Source organism: Mya arenaria, chromosome 3 (assembly GCF_026914265.1).
Source record: "Mya arenaria isolate MELC-2E11 chromosome 3, ASM2691426v1".
NCBI classification, from domain to species: Eukaryota; Metazoa; Mollusca; class Bivalvia; order Myida; family Myidae; genus Mya; species Mya arenaria.
In genome coordinates, this window is record NC_069124.1 from 55,128,965 (window position 1) to 55,145,828 (window position 16,864).

Consider the following 16,864-nt stretch of genomic DNA (forward strand, 5'->3'; position numbering starts at 1 on the left):
CGTTTTTCATGTAAAGGTCACACTGACCTTGACCTTTGACCCACTGACCTCAAAATCAATAGGGTTCATCTGCTGGTGATGACCAATACACATACCAAGTATGAGGTCCCTCGGTCAAAGCGTTCTCAAGTTATTGATCGGAAACCATTTGGTATTCCGACCGACCGACAGACAGACCGACCGACCGACCGACCGACCGACATGTGCAAAACAATATACCCCACTTTTTTCAAAAGGGGGCATAATAACACATCATATCACAGACTAAATTCACAATACCTGAAGCAGTCTCAAATTGACCAGATTAAAGAAGTAAGCAACAGATCCAAAGCAATGGGGCATATCATTTAAATATTTAATTATGGACCAGCAACAACATCAAGTACACCTCTAAATGTTACACATTTCAATTATCAACATATTTTCTTTAATATTTTTTCAATTATATTATTTTTTCAAATGTTTACAATCAATGTTTTATTCATAGTTTGCAACAAAAGATAACACAATATGAAGGCAGGAGAATACTTTTGTTGATTTAATTAATGATGGTGAGGCAACCTTTTTCCAAGTATCAATGCTAACTACATGTAAAAATTCCCACTGAGTAAAATTTGACTAGGAGATATCTTTCTTCAATGGAATGAAATTTCTGTCAACTGTTGCTTCTGAAAAAATCTATTTGCTATAAATGTGATTAAGTGTATTCTAAGACATATATGTGGAGAACAGTGTAGAATTAACAGTGCAACAGTGAACAACAACATATCAAATCTAGATTATATATGGTGAAAATATATGTTTTCTGTTTAAAATTCAAGCTTTTTTGGCGAATCACATGAAATACTTGACGACATTCCATATACAACAATAAATGTTTTAATCATCTACACACATAGAAATGATAATTGCAGAGAAAGGAGATTCACTTGAACATTTATTTGACACAGCAAGGATTTTCTACACATTTTCAGACACTTAAATATAATTGTAATTGATTCTAAACTAAAGCATGCCTAAACCAATCAGCAAAATGAGATCAAGAAATCAAGACATACAGAGATAGTCAAACAAAATGTAATTAATGAAACATAAACATACTTAATAAAGTATTCAATAAGACTATTTTAGTTAAGGATGTGTGTACTAAATAGAACAACTTCTTATATCAAGAAAATAAAAGATCCTAACAGCAAGTAAAACAACATAAAGTCATGGCCTTCAAGATCACTATCATAGCATAGCTAATATAAGCATCTAGTAAATACAATAGTCATGATCACATTAACAAAACATACATGTATACCATTGCTCAATACACATATAGCCATTAAGTCTTTTTGAAACTGTTTTAGCATTTCCTCGTGGCTCAGTAATTAAAAATCAAAAGTAAAATCTCTGCATGTACATCTTTTATATAATTTAAAAAAATGGTTACATGGTTTATTCCAATGCCTACTGAAGTAAAACTTGCCTTAAATATTGTTTCTGAATGGACAGTCAATATAAAAATATGTAAATTCTTTCTGTGATGATAACAAATGAATATGCAGTTATTGTATGCAGACTTGGAGACCGGTACAAGTTACAATAAACTCTCTATTAAGCAGACTTGTGTGTTCATAAAGTTAAATGAGACATATATTGACTTCTGTCAACAGCAGCTTCTACAATATCCAGAAACTACAATCACAACATATCTTTTTTTTATATCTTTCAAACATTTCGCTGCTGATTAATAGAGCAAAAATATGTCAATTTTACTGAGACCATAAACATAGCTTTATGTCCACCGAGAAAACAACTATTTATACTAAATGATATAATATACAGGTACATGTACCTTGCAAAATAGCTCTGTTTAATTGTCAAACCATTTCATCAATAATACAGACAAATGCACCACTGGTCCCCAATTAACTGGTATAATCATAGCACTTGCTGGTTCTTAAGGGGAACCAATCTACCCTTAATGCTGTTGTAGGTTCCCAGCTTACTCGGGTTTTTTCTTGGGTTCTGCTGGGTACTGGGAATTCAGGGGAACCGTGTTTAGCAACATGACATGGCGCTGGTACTGTTTACTGGCATGGAACTGGATGTCTGTCCCATGAAGACGGTCCAGCACCCCAAGCACTCCAAAATTTTGGTTGAATCTGAAAAACATACATGATATTTTTATGATACATCAATATGTTAAAAAATAAGATTTGATAAGCTGATTCCCATTGCTCAAACACCCAGTAAACCTAACATGTCTAATATTGCTTTCAAAGAACATGGACATCCACACTTGGGTACAGACAAATAACTGTTAATCAAAGTACAGTACTAAAAGCAGCTACTTTGAAAGCTTATGTCTAGGAAATGTCTAATAATTTCTTTTATGTTTTTTTCGGGGAAATATCATGTAATTTTCACTGCTCTTACAGATTTTGGTTCCAGAGTTGCTTTAAAAAAGTTAAGTTCATAGAACTGGGTGTAAATTGTTTCAAATGACTACATCAAAATTGCATTGACATATGATGTTGTTTTTCTCGCAAATTTCCCAATTAACATTTTTCTTGCCTTTAAGCATTTATAAAGGAAACAGGAAGTTTCGTTGCAAGATCAAAATATATAGTATGACCCGTTAAAATATTGCTTCCTGTGATCAGTTGGTGAAATAAATTGCAGTTTCACACCTCTACTATACTGATGTTATGTTTTGTTGCAATTTCCTTATATGGTAAAACAATACTATGATATGTATGATATGCTAAAACAAAACTTTGGCCTACTTGAGGTGGTGGTAATCGTGAGCCTCGGGTGAAGGCAGGAGAGGAAGGTGGTAGCCACAGTGGGAGATCGTCGTCGACAGGAACGCCAGGATGAACCACAGCCATGCAGTTGCTGTTAAAGTATAGAAATGAAACATTAAATCTATGGGAAATAAAATAACTTTCAAACAAAAGCATTATTTAACAGATATTAGAGCCAGAGCTATTTGCTTTGCTATGCATGCATGTACTGTCATTGGCAGCATGGGTACAAATTTGCATTTGAGTTATATTTCAATGTCTTCAAGGTTTTTTTTAAATTACTGGTAAGATAAAGTTTTCGCTTGGCAATGCAGACAATGACACCAAGGCTATCAGAACATTTTCTTTTTTAAAGACGGACAATGTGAAATTGTAATTTGTTTATCTCGGGTAACTGCTGGAGGGGTAGATATGATAGCTACAGTGGGGGATTGTGGGCAACAGCAACCCAAGGCTGAACAACAGCCACGCAGTTGGCAAGCAAATATAGAAATTCACCCATTTAAGCTACACCATAGAGATGCTCGATGAACATCAGAATTTCTGAAGTGACTTATATAATGCAATTTGCACAATGTAACCAACATTGTCACAGAACACTAAGACCATAACTTTCGATGTGAACAAGAGCACCCAAGTAGATGCCAGTACTCATCCAAACTTTTCAGTTGGTTTAGGGAAATAATTCTATAAACATTTTTCCGCTGCGTCCTATCTTTTGTTTTCTCACCAATTTTTAACATAGTTATGATTCTAAAAATATTGCTCCATTAACAGATTTAATACATAGTTATATTTTAATCAAATAATCCATAATTCAGTCATGTGTATATCTCTTCATTCAATACTGGCATCAATGGATGACTTTGAACAACAACAGGTAATTTAACTAATTTTATACACAATTTACAATGATGGAAACTATCAAGAGCCTGCAAGCACTGGTCTGTTCAATTGTTTACAGAGCTTTTTCACATTCTGGAGCTAATAAATATATATATATATGTGTAACAAGATATCTTGAGCTATTAATACAAGAATTGGGGCTTGTTCAGCTAAACGTCTAATTTTGAAGACTGATCTTACACAACATACCAAGATGTGAGCCCATGATGAGGGGTCCGAGGGTTGGCGGGAGGATGTTGCTGATCACATGCTCTACTGGGTGGGCATACACGGCAACAATACCTATGGGGGCCGTCCACTCATGGTGGAGCTTGTGGATGTGCTTGTACAGTCGAGGGTGGTGAAGCAGCCTGGAAAAATATTGTATTTTTTAGACCTGTTAAACATTAGAAATTCACAATATGATTTATATAAAAATATAGTGTAATCTCCTTCATGTTCAACCAGGATACTTGTCATTTAAATAATCAAAAACCTTCATTTGAAAGAGGTCTTTAAATTTAAAATTAAATATTGATTATATATCTGCAATATAAAATTCATTGCTGTGTATCACAGAAGTTTTGCATCCCTGCACCTTAACACTCTTTCTAACCTATGTGAGTAATAGAAGCAGAACTCTTCCACAAAGGAGAATATAAGAATCTCCAGCATGACCCAGGTGAACGTTGGTAGCTCCCCGCCTATTGTTGACGACCCTCCTCGTAACTGGAAGAGGTAGGATGCCACAAAAATAAACGGCACTCCCACAACGAGCATGTTGAACACTACCTGTCTGACTGCCTTCCACAGTTTCGGCATTTCCACCTGGTAAAAAAAAAACAATAAAAATTCAATTGATTCAAACCTCAATTATATCGATGACACGACTTTTATACACCAAAGTTTCAACCCATTTTCAGAATTGCATCTTTAACCAGTTGTTTTACTATTTGTTCAGTACTCTCTGCTTTAACCACATTTCTTGGAACTGACTTAAGAGTAAGTGCAAATTTATAGAGGATCATTGTTTGTTTAAGTGAAAGTTACCTATATATTTTACAAAGTGAGTACCAAAACCCAAGTTAACAATGGCATTGCCACATTTGAAATACTTATGGACATGGTTAAAAAGTGTTTGAATGAAATGGCCTTAGCCAAACTTTTTTTCTTTGAAAAACAGATTTATAGCTAAAATCAACATTGTAAAATTATATACTTTAACATCCTCCTGTATTTTGTACTTGAGTAGACATGCTGGCACGCCATAGACATCCAACAGCATAAAGAAACTGTTGCCAAGCCAAAACACTCCTTGTGTCACTACAAATGTTCCTGAAATGAAAAAAAAAATCCATTATAAGTTGTTAAAAGGATTTGAATAGCTGGAAGAAATGCTTCTATTGCCGTTTTGGGTTTCATATTTGATTTACAAGTTCATTTTCAATATTTCAGGTTGAAAAAAGATGAGGACAGTAACAGAGAAGTGATGAGATTTAACATTCTCTCAATTCATTCCCCTATTCAATTTCATGTTATTTAATCAAGACAAGTGGCAGCACAATCAGATGCGTATATATGCCAATGCTTGTCCCAGTCATCAGAGAGAATAACTTAACAACAATTAAAGTGGAACTTAATTGAAAGTGAAAAATCTTAGACTTGAACATCCATGTTTGGGAGAAAAACTGCCAAAGCTGATGGCAAGGAAATTCAAACTTCCACTTTCAAATTCTTAATCTAAGCCCTGAACTGTAAAAAGCCAGAGTTATGGGCCTTGCTCCATATGTGTATTGTCTCTGGCAATGGTGTTTTTTCAATATCTTGAACCTTTTTTTTGTTATGGCTTAGGGAAAGAGCTTTTAAATACCAACAAAGACACCTGAAAGGCAATACCTGGACTTTTGTTCTGCCATAAACAGACGACTAAATATTATTATTAAGTAAATAATATAACTCAGAAAGTGAAATCATTCACTATTAGTTAAATCATTTATGACTCCATGAATAAATGATCCATTACCAATACAGCAGAACCAGAAGTCATTCTCCTGTCCCCAGTGTGTGTACATGTAGTCCCAGCAGCTCTGCCAGAAACTTCCCGTGGCACCCCACAGACGATGGATTTGCCTGGAAATTGAAATACAGGTATAACAGGTATTTTTAGTTTTAGAGTCAATATTCAAACATTCTCAAAGGAACACACATATGTATATTTCAAATAATAAATTAATTTACATATCAATGAAGCACATGATTTACAATATATTTATTCAAAGGTTACTAAAATTCCCATGTATATTATCAAGCATAATGTGCTAAAATCAATAGGCAAAAAAACAGTAGGTAACAAAATAAAAATAAACCGATAATTATATTCAACATTTACCTGCTACTGTACTTACCAATGAAATGAATTTCGAGCAGCAGCAAATAGAAGAAGGCATGAACCCATGATATACAGGGCTTTCTTCACAGAGTCCATTATTCGCCCCATCTTAGGGCCCTTGCTCTGGCTCTGGCTCACCTCTGCTGGCAACCCCAAAGCTTCTGGTGTGTCTCTTAAGTCAGCCATTTTTGCTGTAATTAATAAATTAAGATCAGATGGAACTGTTTTGTTTATTTGTTGTTTCTAAGTTTTCTTTATACTTAAAAAATGACCCTTTAGTCATAAAAATGTTGGCACTTTATATTATTTTTTATATATAATTATCATATTTTTTTGAAGATCAAAATGCAGCAGGTCATTTTCATGTTCACTGTACATGTCTTAGTTGATAATGATTGTCAAGTTGATATATGTGTGCAAATAATAGTGATCAAAATCATTTGTTATTGCAGATTTTGAAATTACATACATGTATGTTTAAGCTCCTCTGGCTCCAATTTCTCTAACAAGCTTAAGCTATGACCGACTGCGCAAATAAGAAAGAAAAACGTTATAGATTTTGACCCTCGCCTGGTAACGATAAAATATGCTATATACTTCTACGCAATACTTTTTCATAGATTCAAACGCAAAGAGTGATATGAATAATGTGAAAAGAGTAGGGATGTCCAACCTTCAGCAGTCATAAATTATTCTTGCCATGCATAAATCTTCATTCAAAATAAATCTTTCCACTGCGAACTGTCAATTTCGGAATGGTAAAAGAGTATCTTTCTCGTTGTCATCCCAGATTGAAAACCCCGTAGTAAATTACATTATTACGTTAACATACTCATACCAACACTGAACTTTGTGGATGAAAGAAGAATAAAGGATTGAGATTTTTAAGGGAAACACTATTTAAATGAAATACTCTGCACTATTTAAAGAATTATATTGGCTCTACAGATCGCACCGTACTACACTGTGTACGGCGAACAAATAGTACACTAGCACGGGAAGTAGCAGATGGCCAATGTGGTAAAGGATTGTGGAAAAAATTTTAATGAAAGGCGATTTAAATAGATTTATGTATAAGTGTAAGTAATTATGTTTTCCTTACTTATTACTTTTATTCGATTCGAATGCTAGTAGTAGTAGTTACTTGTACCGTTGCTTGTTTTACACAAATTACTGATAGGGTTTAGTCAAAACGTCCACGTCTAGTATTGATCGATATGTTGATCAAGATCAATACAAATTCCAGAGTTATAGCCCTTGAATTTTGATTGTTTCAATGTATTTTAGTGTTATTTGTTTTAAAACTTATTGACTTCTAGTTGATTTTGGCTCTGATAAGCCTTATACGTACTTTTACTCTTGCTAACAAGTAAAATTTTTCATAATTGACGTATGAACTGTACAGTACTCGTTCAGGAGCAGTATTTTTCTTGGCAAATGTGTTATATAAAATATGTGTTTTCTTTGCATCAAATGTTCAAGAAACATCTGAAGCATTTACCTTATTTTTAAAGTAAGTCGCTCATGGTTTGTAAATTGCACTTTTTTTTTAATTACGAAATAAAGTGTGGCAAATTATAAGGAGTGTTTAAAACAAAAATACCAAAAGCTGGAACCCTTCAGCAAATGCTGATATTTGCTCAAATATGGTCTTTGAAGACCACAATCTGCATAAGCATTAATAACACGATTGAAAATTAATTACAGCTGTGGTGTTGCGTGATCGGCTGATTGATATTTATAATCACATGATGTTATTAATATATCGTTAACAGGTCAACATATCCACCACTTTTGGTGGCCATGTGGACTAGCCAGCTGTTTTATACTTTTTTTCTTGACTTTACCAGTGTGAGTTCGAAACCCACTTAAACCAAAATACTTTTTTATGCTATAACTGTATTTGTTTCTGCAATTTGGATTTCATACAGTAAAATAATGAGAAAATAAGTGTTGTCAGATGCATTACCTCTTAATGGTCATGTGAATATCATGTCACAATCTCCAGTATCGGCATTTCATAAATTTGCTTGTAAGACATAACTCCTGATATTCATACAAAACTTTTTAAACATGTTGCCATAGACTAAACCCACATGTATATTGTATAGCAATGCTGTTCATTTATTGAGCTATGCCTCTCATTTGACTGAGAAAAAAACATAAAAGCATTGGCAGTCGCTTATTTCAGTGTTTTTCATTGCTGATTTCATTGTCCGAGCCTTTCAACTCACACCATCTAATTAGCTTTGATGCATTATTGTTTTTTTTCATGTTCACCTTGGTGACCGGAGGAATGGATTGTATTAACATTAACCAAAATGCTTTAAATCACCCAGCATACACTTTCAGAGCACTCACACGATTCTGTGAATGGGAATTGCAAAAAGAATACTTGAATATTGTCTTTTTTTTAAAATATAAGACTTTATATGAAGTCATCATCAAAATTATTTTTAGCTCACCTGAGCACAAACCTAAAGGAAAATGTCAACAATTGGTTATAATCATCTTCTTCTCCTAAACCGCTTGGACAATTTTGATGAAACTTCATAGGAATGATCCTTGGGTGGTGCTTTTTTCAAAATTGTTCAAAGAAATTAATTCCATGCAGAACTCTGGTTGCTGTGGAAACCTAAAGGAAAATGTCTACAATTGGTTATAATCATCTTCTCCTAAACCGCTTGGACAATTTTGATGAAACTTCATAGGAATGAACCTTGGTTGGTGCTTTTTCAAAATCATACAAAGAAATTAATTCCATGCAGAACTCTGGTTGCCATGGCAACCTAAAGGAAAATGTCAACAATTGGTTATAATCATCTTCTTCTCCTAAACCGCTTGGACAATTTTGATGAAACTTCATAGGAATGATCCTTGGTTGGTGCTTTTTTCAAAATTGTTCAAAGAAATTAATTCCATGCTGAACTCTGGTTGCCATGGCAACCTGAAGGAAAAATTACAAAACTTTTTTGGCAAATACTATGAAGCCTAGTGCTTAAATCTTTGGTGTGTAACATTGTCTATTGGTTATCTTCCATGTTTATTCAAATAATGCCGCTGGAGAAAAATTGGCCTCACCCCGTGGGTTACAAGTTCATTATAAACCCATTTTGTTAAAATCGGATAGTTATGTAAAGTTTACCCGTGAAGAAAGGGCAGCAAGTCTTGCTATATGGTCTCTCTTTTTGTTGGAGATTCCACTACTTTCTATTTTTAGTAAAAATGGAATAGATTTTAAATTTTATTAAGTCTTCAACTAAGGTTATTATTGTTCTTTTTTCATCTATTCAAATAATTATTATACACTTTATTCTTTAGAAGAAATTTAATTTTTACTTAATGATAAATCTAATAATCAGACTTTTCCATTGAACTTCATGTAGATTATTGTAAAATTCATGTAGATTATTCTAAGCTAAAATCTTCTGTGTGGATAGTGAATAAGCCTTATATCAAGAAACATAGGGAAATTGATGTTGTCTTAGATGGATGCAGTGATAAATATTAGTTGAAGGTGCTGAATGTGTTCTGATATCTGATTTTTAGAGCTTAAGGAAGTTTATTGATTTTATTGGATGTTGCACTGTTTGTTGTTTGTGTATCTATACTAAATGTTTTTTTAGTGTGCAAGCAATTTAACATAGTTTTTTCAGTGTGCAGGCAATTTAACGAAGTCCTGTCAGGTTGCAGGCAATTGAACAAAGTCCTGTCAGTGTGCAGGTAACTGAAAAAAGTCCTGTCAGTGTGCAGGCAACTGAAAAAAGTCCTGTCAGTGTGCAGGTATCTGTACCAAGTGCTGTCAGTGTGCAGTCAGTTAACAAGTCCTGTCATTGTGCAGGCAACTGAACAAAGTCCTGTCAATGTGCAGGTATAAGAATAACATTCTGTCAGTGTGCAGTCAATCATCAAGTCCTGTCAGTGTGCAGGCAACTGAACAAAATCCTGTCAGTGTGCAGTCAATCATCAAGTCCTGTCAGTGTGCAGGAAACTGTGACAAGTCTTGTCAGTGTGCAGGCAACTGTGACAAGTCCTATTCAGGCAACATGTTTGACCAGTATGTTTTTCAATATTTTTTGAGAACAAATATCAAGCTATATGGATAACAAAGGTTAAACTCTTTTACTCAGGTGAGCGATTTAGGGCCATCATGGCACTCTTGTTTGAAAATTTGTTCATGGATGTATCTTGAAGCATGGGTTACAATACAGTCGAAACTCGATGGCACGATATTCTAGGGACCGGCCAAAATATTCCGAGCCTCGAGAATATCGAGCCAAGCGGGATTGCTTACAGAATGTTTTTTTTATTCGTTACAAAAAGTCCTGTTTACCTCGTTTGTTATTGGCTACACTATCTCCGCAAGAGAAGAGAAGAGTATTTATTGGACATAGTTACGCATTGTAAAGTTTGTAACATGACTTATTCGATACATGGAAAATATCATTTTTTTTTTTTTATTTATTATAAAAATACATTGATGCGAAAACAACAAACAAGCAATTTTAAACAGTGGGTAACACAAACATAGCTTATAAGTTATATCAAAATGCATAGAAATTTATGGATGGATAACAATTAGAGACAGAACTTAAAGTGATGACATGTTTATTTAAACTGTTTAACCTTTTAAATTTGATAATAATTATAATACAAGTCAAGCAATTTTATCGATTAGCGCCTAATGTGCTAAATGAAGCCAATCAAACAAATCAATGTGTTAGATTCCTAACTGAACCTGCGAAAATGACATCGACCTAAGCAAACAAAACAAAGAGTGAAATTCTTACTTGGGACCGCGAAAATGACTTCGAGCGTGGAGAAATATCGACCCTCAAGATACCAAGCCATCCGATCGAATTTTATATGAACAAAGAGTAAGAAAAAATTGGTCCTTTTTATCTGGTTCGAGCCAACGAGGATATCGAGCCATAAGATACCGAGCCAACAAGTTTCGACTGTACTTCACAAAATGCTTGATATGTCTTTGAGAATTGTTGTAATGATAAAATCTTTCTATATGTTAAATTTCATCAGTTAATCCAAATTCCCTTGAGAATGTGTGTAATGATAAAAGAAGTGCTCTATATTTCAGATTTTAACAATAAAAGGAGCAGAACGTTGATTGAAATCAGCCTACATAATGTACATCTAAATATTGTGATAAACTTTATGTTGTTATTTATTTGTTTTCTTGTTGTCTTTTCAGATGAAGTTTTACCTCCACTGCAATGAGCCTGAAGTAACTACAGTTTTTAACTGGGATCTAGAAGATCTTACTGTGCAAAATGCAGTTGATAACTTCCAGACAAAACTGAATGAAACCACCCCGGAATTGAAAGTTACAGTTGTTAGAGACTGCCATGGTAAAAATGTATCTTTCACGAAGAAGTTATCAGATGCTGTTAGTAAAACCAAAAATGATCTGTTTGTTATTGTTTCAAAGACAGCAGATATTGGAGATGATGGTCATGAAATTGAAAGATGTCATATAGTTGAGAAGCAGGGATCTAGCACATGCAAGTCTTTACACCAGACAAATGGTGAAAGTAATGATCTCAAAACTAAAGATAAAAACATTATAGAACAATCATCAACTCAACAGAAACTAAATGCGGCCGTGATCCACATGGGAAATGAAAGGTATAGAAAAGCAATAGAAATATATGTTGAAATCTTAAAGCAAGAAGGTGCAAATAGGTCAGCGCATGAAGGATTGATTGATGCATATTTAAGAGCAGACAGATACAAAGAGGCTAATGTTGCACTTAAGAAAGCTTTTAAAGTGTATCCGAATGACTTGGTTTTTCTAAGATTAGCAGGGGAAGCATATATTGGATGTAAGGATGGTGAAGCTGCAGTAGAAATGTTGATGAAATGTGCAAAACTAGCTAGAAATGAGGGAGGAATGGGCAAAGGAAGCAAGCAGGACCTTCAGGTTCTTATGGCAAAGGCATACCTCATTAAAGATGAAAAAGACATGGCGATAACCATTCTGCAGGGTGTTCTGCGTGAAAATATGGGGCATGATGATGCACTTACAGAGTATGCTAGTCTTCTTTTTCCTATTGGTACTGGTCAGGCAGAGGAAGCTGTGTCTGTCATTCTAGGGGTTCTAGCTAGAAAACCGAATGACAAAAGAGCAAGGGAAGTATTTGCTAAAATGATGAGTGAAAAATCTGGAATGAAAGTTCTAAGGCAAGTAGCATCTGGTGTATTTCTTGACTCAGCGGCTTTGGTCTTCCTGGGTTCTTGTTTGAGAGATCATAGTGTTCTTAAAGAAAGTCTTGAACTATTTGAAGAAGCTCTTAAAGTTGATCCTAAGAATCCCAGTATTGCACTAATATATATTCATACATTAGAACTCGTCAACACACCATCGAAGATCTTTGAGGTTGTTACAGCATTTTTAAACGGGTATGGATCAAAATGTTTGGGAAATGTACCATGCTCCCTTTTTCATCGTTACTTCACTTCTGTTGTATCACTTATTGGTAATGAAACACTGCAGGACATTGACACTCTGGAACATTTATTTGTTGACAGTTTTGACATTTCTGATGACAAACAATATGAACATGTATACAGTGAGGATGAAAGATATTTCTTAGCCATACTTTTCACAACTGTGAAGGTTATGTATGTTTTGGGAAACTTGGATCTATTGAAGCCACTGTTGAATGTGCTAGAGCCTCTGTATTTGGGTAGAGAACTGCACAAGACCAACATCAGAAATGAGGCAGCTTATTTCAACTGCATCAATGAGGGAATGAAGTTGTTTCCATTCATTCCTGCTGTAAAGAAAGTTCCAGAGGAAGAATATGTCTACCTGTTAGGGGACAGTCATTGCATTCCAGCAGCATGGAGACAGATTCAAATTCAGGTATTAAAAGAAAAATTCAAATTCAGATATTAAATCCTTTGCAGAATTCTGTCCGTTTAATGAGCTGGGCTACAATTAGCCGACTTTGATTAGTTTTGTTGTAATGGATGCATATAAATTTATTATACCTTACAATATATGGCACAAACAACGTAGCAGGGCCTGATTTTAAGGACTTGTCTTCATTAAGTGACAATCAGAATCACAAGTGGAGATTATGTCCATTCAACCAGTACAAAAACTTCGTAATCGTTAAACAATTCCACATAATAAATTCAAATAATTCTACAATGTCAATGTTTAAGCAAAACTCAGTTTTATTTGTAATTCCACTAGAATCATCATAGCAGCGTACATTTATAGACAGTGCTAGTGTGCTGTAGTGTGCTTTAATTTACATTTCCAGGACAGATCCACGATGATAAAACCTGCCTTGTCCACTGGAACAAAGATTTGGCATCTACGACAAGAGAGTACCTTTTACCCTAAAGCCAACTTCATCTCTGCTGTTGATAACATTCCATATGACTCAACTGTGATAGTTTGTTTTGGAGAAATAGACTGCAGAGAAGCATTATTGAAGTGCTGGGAGAAAGCAAGGTATGTTTTTTTTTCTGGCATAGAATTTGCTTTGACTACATATACCATAACACGTTGGGTCACTTTTAGGTAAATTTTGTAACCATGAAATATTTAATGTCTTTCTCTTAATAGATAAACTAAGTCATTAATCCTTTCATTAACATAGCTCAAACGTTTTTTAATAATCTGAGATTTTTCTGACACCCATCAAAGGTATTTGAAATATTAATACTAATGTATTAATCCATGAACGATCACAGAAAACATTGTAAATGACATTATATTCCACTTTGTCTAATGAATAAAACTACTACAACACCAGGCTTCCTTGAAAAAGAAGTATTGTACACTGGTAAATATTTGATCTACCAGACAATGATTGCTTTATTCAAACATTTTAACTTTGCTTTTTTATTTATTTTTCAAGGTATGACCGGATTGAAGATGGCATGGACACAATTATAACGATATATGTGCGTGTCCTCAAGGAACTTCAGGCCAAAAGAGGTTGGAAAATATTAGTCCATCCAGTGATGCCTGTACTGGACGTCACTCGTCCAATTGTGATGCAGTTTAACAGGATCTTGGCTACCAGGCTGCTTGCTGAACCTGCTCTGTACTGGTTGAACTTCGTAAATGAACTGCTCACTGAAGATGGACAAGCGTTAAAACCAGAGTTTACATTTGACGGAACACATGCAAATCCAAGTTACGTTCAATTGTTAGCTGAGTCTTTAAGCCAGGTCATTGACAATTGAGTTTTTTAATCAACATGTCCACAATACTGAAAGATCATTATCCTCATAGTATAATGCTATAAAGATTTTTCATGCAACATATCAATAAAACTTTTTCCTTTATTGTTAGTACTATGCCTCTTTTTACCAAGCAAGTTGAAAATGGAATTATTCAGCAGATTCATGTATATTTTTGCATTTACATGAACATGTATTTCAAATTCAGTGGTTCACTGTTAAATAATCTAGTTCCATTGTTTGGAATGTTCTATTTATTCTATATTCTTTTAGAACTTGAGAGAAAGTTTTTGATGATTTTGTGGTATTTTATGGAACATTCTTATTTGGTACATGGGCAAACTTCTCTGATCTTGGGTCTTTGGATAAAATTAAAGTTTCAATAAAAGTTTCACCAGTGCTAAACTTTTGGATTTTATTTGTCTCAGGATTACATTTCAACTGTTGTGGAAATTGTTCTGAGTGTTGTGCCCATATAGTTTCAGTATTTCATGTAGATTTAATTCTGTGGACATTAAATTACTAGTTCACTGAAGATATTTTTGGACATTTTAGCCAATAGGTAATATTTAAATATTAGCATTACTTAGTTGAAATTTGTTTTGTAAAACTGTTTATTAGTGAATATATTGTGTTGTTGTTTAGTTTGTTACTCCAGGTTTCTTTTTTCTTTGATGAGTTTGGTGGTTGTAACAGCTAGAATGCATGTATACATTCTAGTATTTTTTCTGCTGTTATTTCAAATTTTAAGTTCTAAAGCTTTGTGCAGAATGGAACTTGATTTGAATCCCTTTCAGAAATATCTGACTGTATGTTTCACTTTAAAAAATAACATTCACCAGTGTGAATTGTTTTTATAACTCTTATAATTCAATAACAGACCATTGTTATAATAATAATTGTTAAAACATACACTCAAATAAATTTTTATCGACCTCTGGAGATATAAACATGTGTATATTTTGGCAATTCAATTCTTAACATGAATTATACTTAATGAACCTGCATGTTTTGCTCTTTTTCTGGTGATTTCTTTCTTAGACAGGTATGGTATTGGTATATTTTTGTTGCTATGCCCCCAAAGGGCAGCATATAGTTATCAAACTGTCTGTCCATTCCCTTTGTTTTTGATCAAATTATTCAAAAATGCTTAGCCACAGGAACCTCAAACTTGGTAGGCAGGTTGGTAATGACTAGCATATGAACCCTTTTGATTTTGAGGTCAAAGGTCAAGGCTGAGTTTTTGAATGGAATCTGTTTTTATATTTAAGTAATAGCGATATTCAATATACATACCCAAACTGCAATCCCAAGTTTCTTCTCCACAAAAGCTTGCCACATACCAAATTTCATTTCTGAACATCACTCCTAACTAAAAGTATCAAGCGTTTTTTTTTTATGTGTTCATGACAGTGACCTTGATAATGACTTCATATGCACAAATGCATTCCGAGTATATATCTCCATGTGAGCTAGCTTATACCAATTTCATTCATACATGTCACTAATAACTTAAGTTCTTGAAAGGAATCATTTTATACTTTTAGTAACGGTGACCTAGACATTACATGCATGTTAGTATCCATGTAATTTTCAATAACTTAATGTCAGTCCAAACTTCACATGTAATGTTATTGAGTGGAAACCATTTCATTTTTTTTTAGTACTAGTGACCTTGACTCGGCATACCCCAAATGCAATACTAAGTGAGGTATGTCACCACAATTTATTGAGTGGAAACCATTTTTCTTATTTTAGTAACCTTGGCCTAGAACCACCATACCATTAGACATGAAGTTCCATCACGTCATTCCAAACTTAGGATATCGAGTGGAAAAACAACAGTTTGAAGCCTGCCTGGATAACCAAAACCTCGTTCTTAAAACTTGTCTTTCATTAAAAACCAGGTTAATAAAAACATGTAAATAACCATCATAGTTAAATTGCAAAGCAGTTATTACCGTACACAGAACTTGCAATCACTTTTTGACATATCTGAGACCTTTGTAAGGTTGTGTTGTTTCCTGAACCTTGGACAATGAATGTTGTTTTTATGATTTGCTAATCTATCCCAGTTCCAAAAAGATGAAGAGTTCTGTCAGGAACAAAACAGGAACATTACATTTTATTTGTTGATGTAGTTAGAATGTCTAATTTTATTATTTAGTTAAATGTGATATATATTACACTTAATTGCCAATAATTGTGTTAACTGTTTTTAATGTCTTATCATATACCAAAATAAATATGCATTTAGTCAATTGTTGTTTGACACTTAATAGTGGTATTTTTAAGATATCATCAAGAAATGGGAATAATTTTTGGATTTGTTATAACATTTGTCGCTTAAGAAGCTGATAGTTATAACAAAATATACCCGTTTGGGACACAAGTTTGGTGATGATTGGTGTTTAGACGAAGAGACAATGACAATTTTGTTAATTCAAGGTCCATAACTTCAGAGTGACAAAGCCTTTATAATTAATCATTGAAGTTGTTGGGAGATGATTTGTCCATTCCCGGTGTTACATGATAGCTGGTATATATAAACAATGACCAAGATAGGTGATGA

At 34.0% G+C, this 16,864-nt stretch overlaps 2 protein-coding genes across 3 annotated transcripts; one reads left to right on the forward strand and one right to left on the reverse strand.

Moving 5' to 3' along the window:
- Window positions 1–523: 523 nt before the first annotated feature.
- On the reverse strand, window positions 524–6,874 carry LOC128228044 (fatty acid hydroxylase domain-containing protein 2-like). Of its 2 annotated transcripts, none has more exons than XM_052939084.1 (8): window positions 6,746–6,874; window positions 6,089–6,263; window positions 5,707–5,813; window positions 4,903–5,018; window positions 4,300–4,511; window positions 3,894–4,054; window positions 2,778–2,889; window positions 524–2,153 (listed from the first exon to the last, which is right to left on the reverse strand). In XM_052939084.1, exons 1-8 carry the CDS (start codon window positions 6,756–6,758, stop codon window positions 1,994–1,996), a joined length of 1,056 nt encoding a protein of 351 aa, XP_052795044.1. In that variant the 5' UTR covers window positions 6,759–6,874; the 3' UTR covers window positions 524–1,993. The 2 variants fall into 2 exon arrangements, with proteins under 2 accessions (XP_052795044.1, XP_052795045.1); XM_052939085.1 differs by lacking the exon at window positions 6,746–6,874 and adding an exon at window positions 6,542–6,602.
- A 200-nt stretch (window positions 6,875–7,074) lies between these two features.
- Window positions 7,075–16,553, forward strand: LOC128226853 (uncharacterized). Its single transcript, XM_052936934.1, has 4 exons — window positions 7,075–7,151; window positions 11,282–12,955; window positions 13,362–13,555; window positions 13,965–16,553. The coding sequence occupies exons 2-4, from the start codon at window positions 11,282–11,284 to the stop codon at window positions 14,293–14,295; spliced, it is 2,199 nt and encodes a 732-aa protein (XP_052792894.1). The 5' UTR covers window positions 7,075–7,151; the 3' UTR covers window positions 14,296–16,553.
- Window positions 16,554–16,864: the final 311 nt, after the last annotated feature.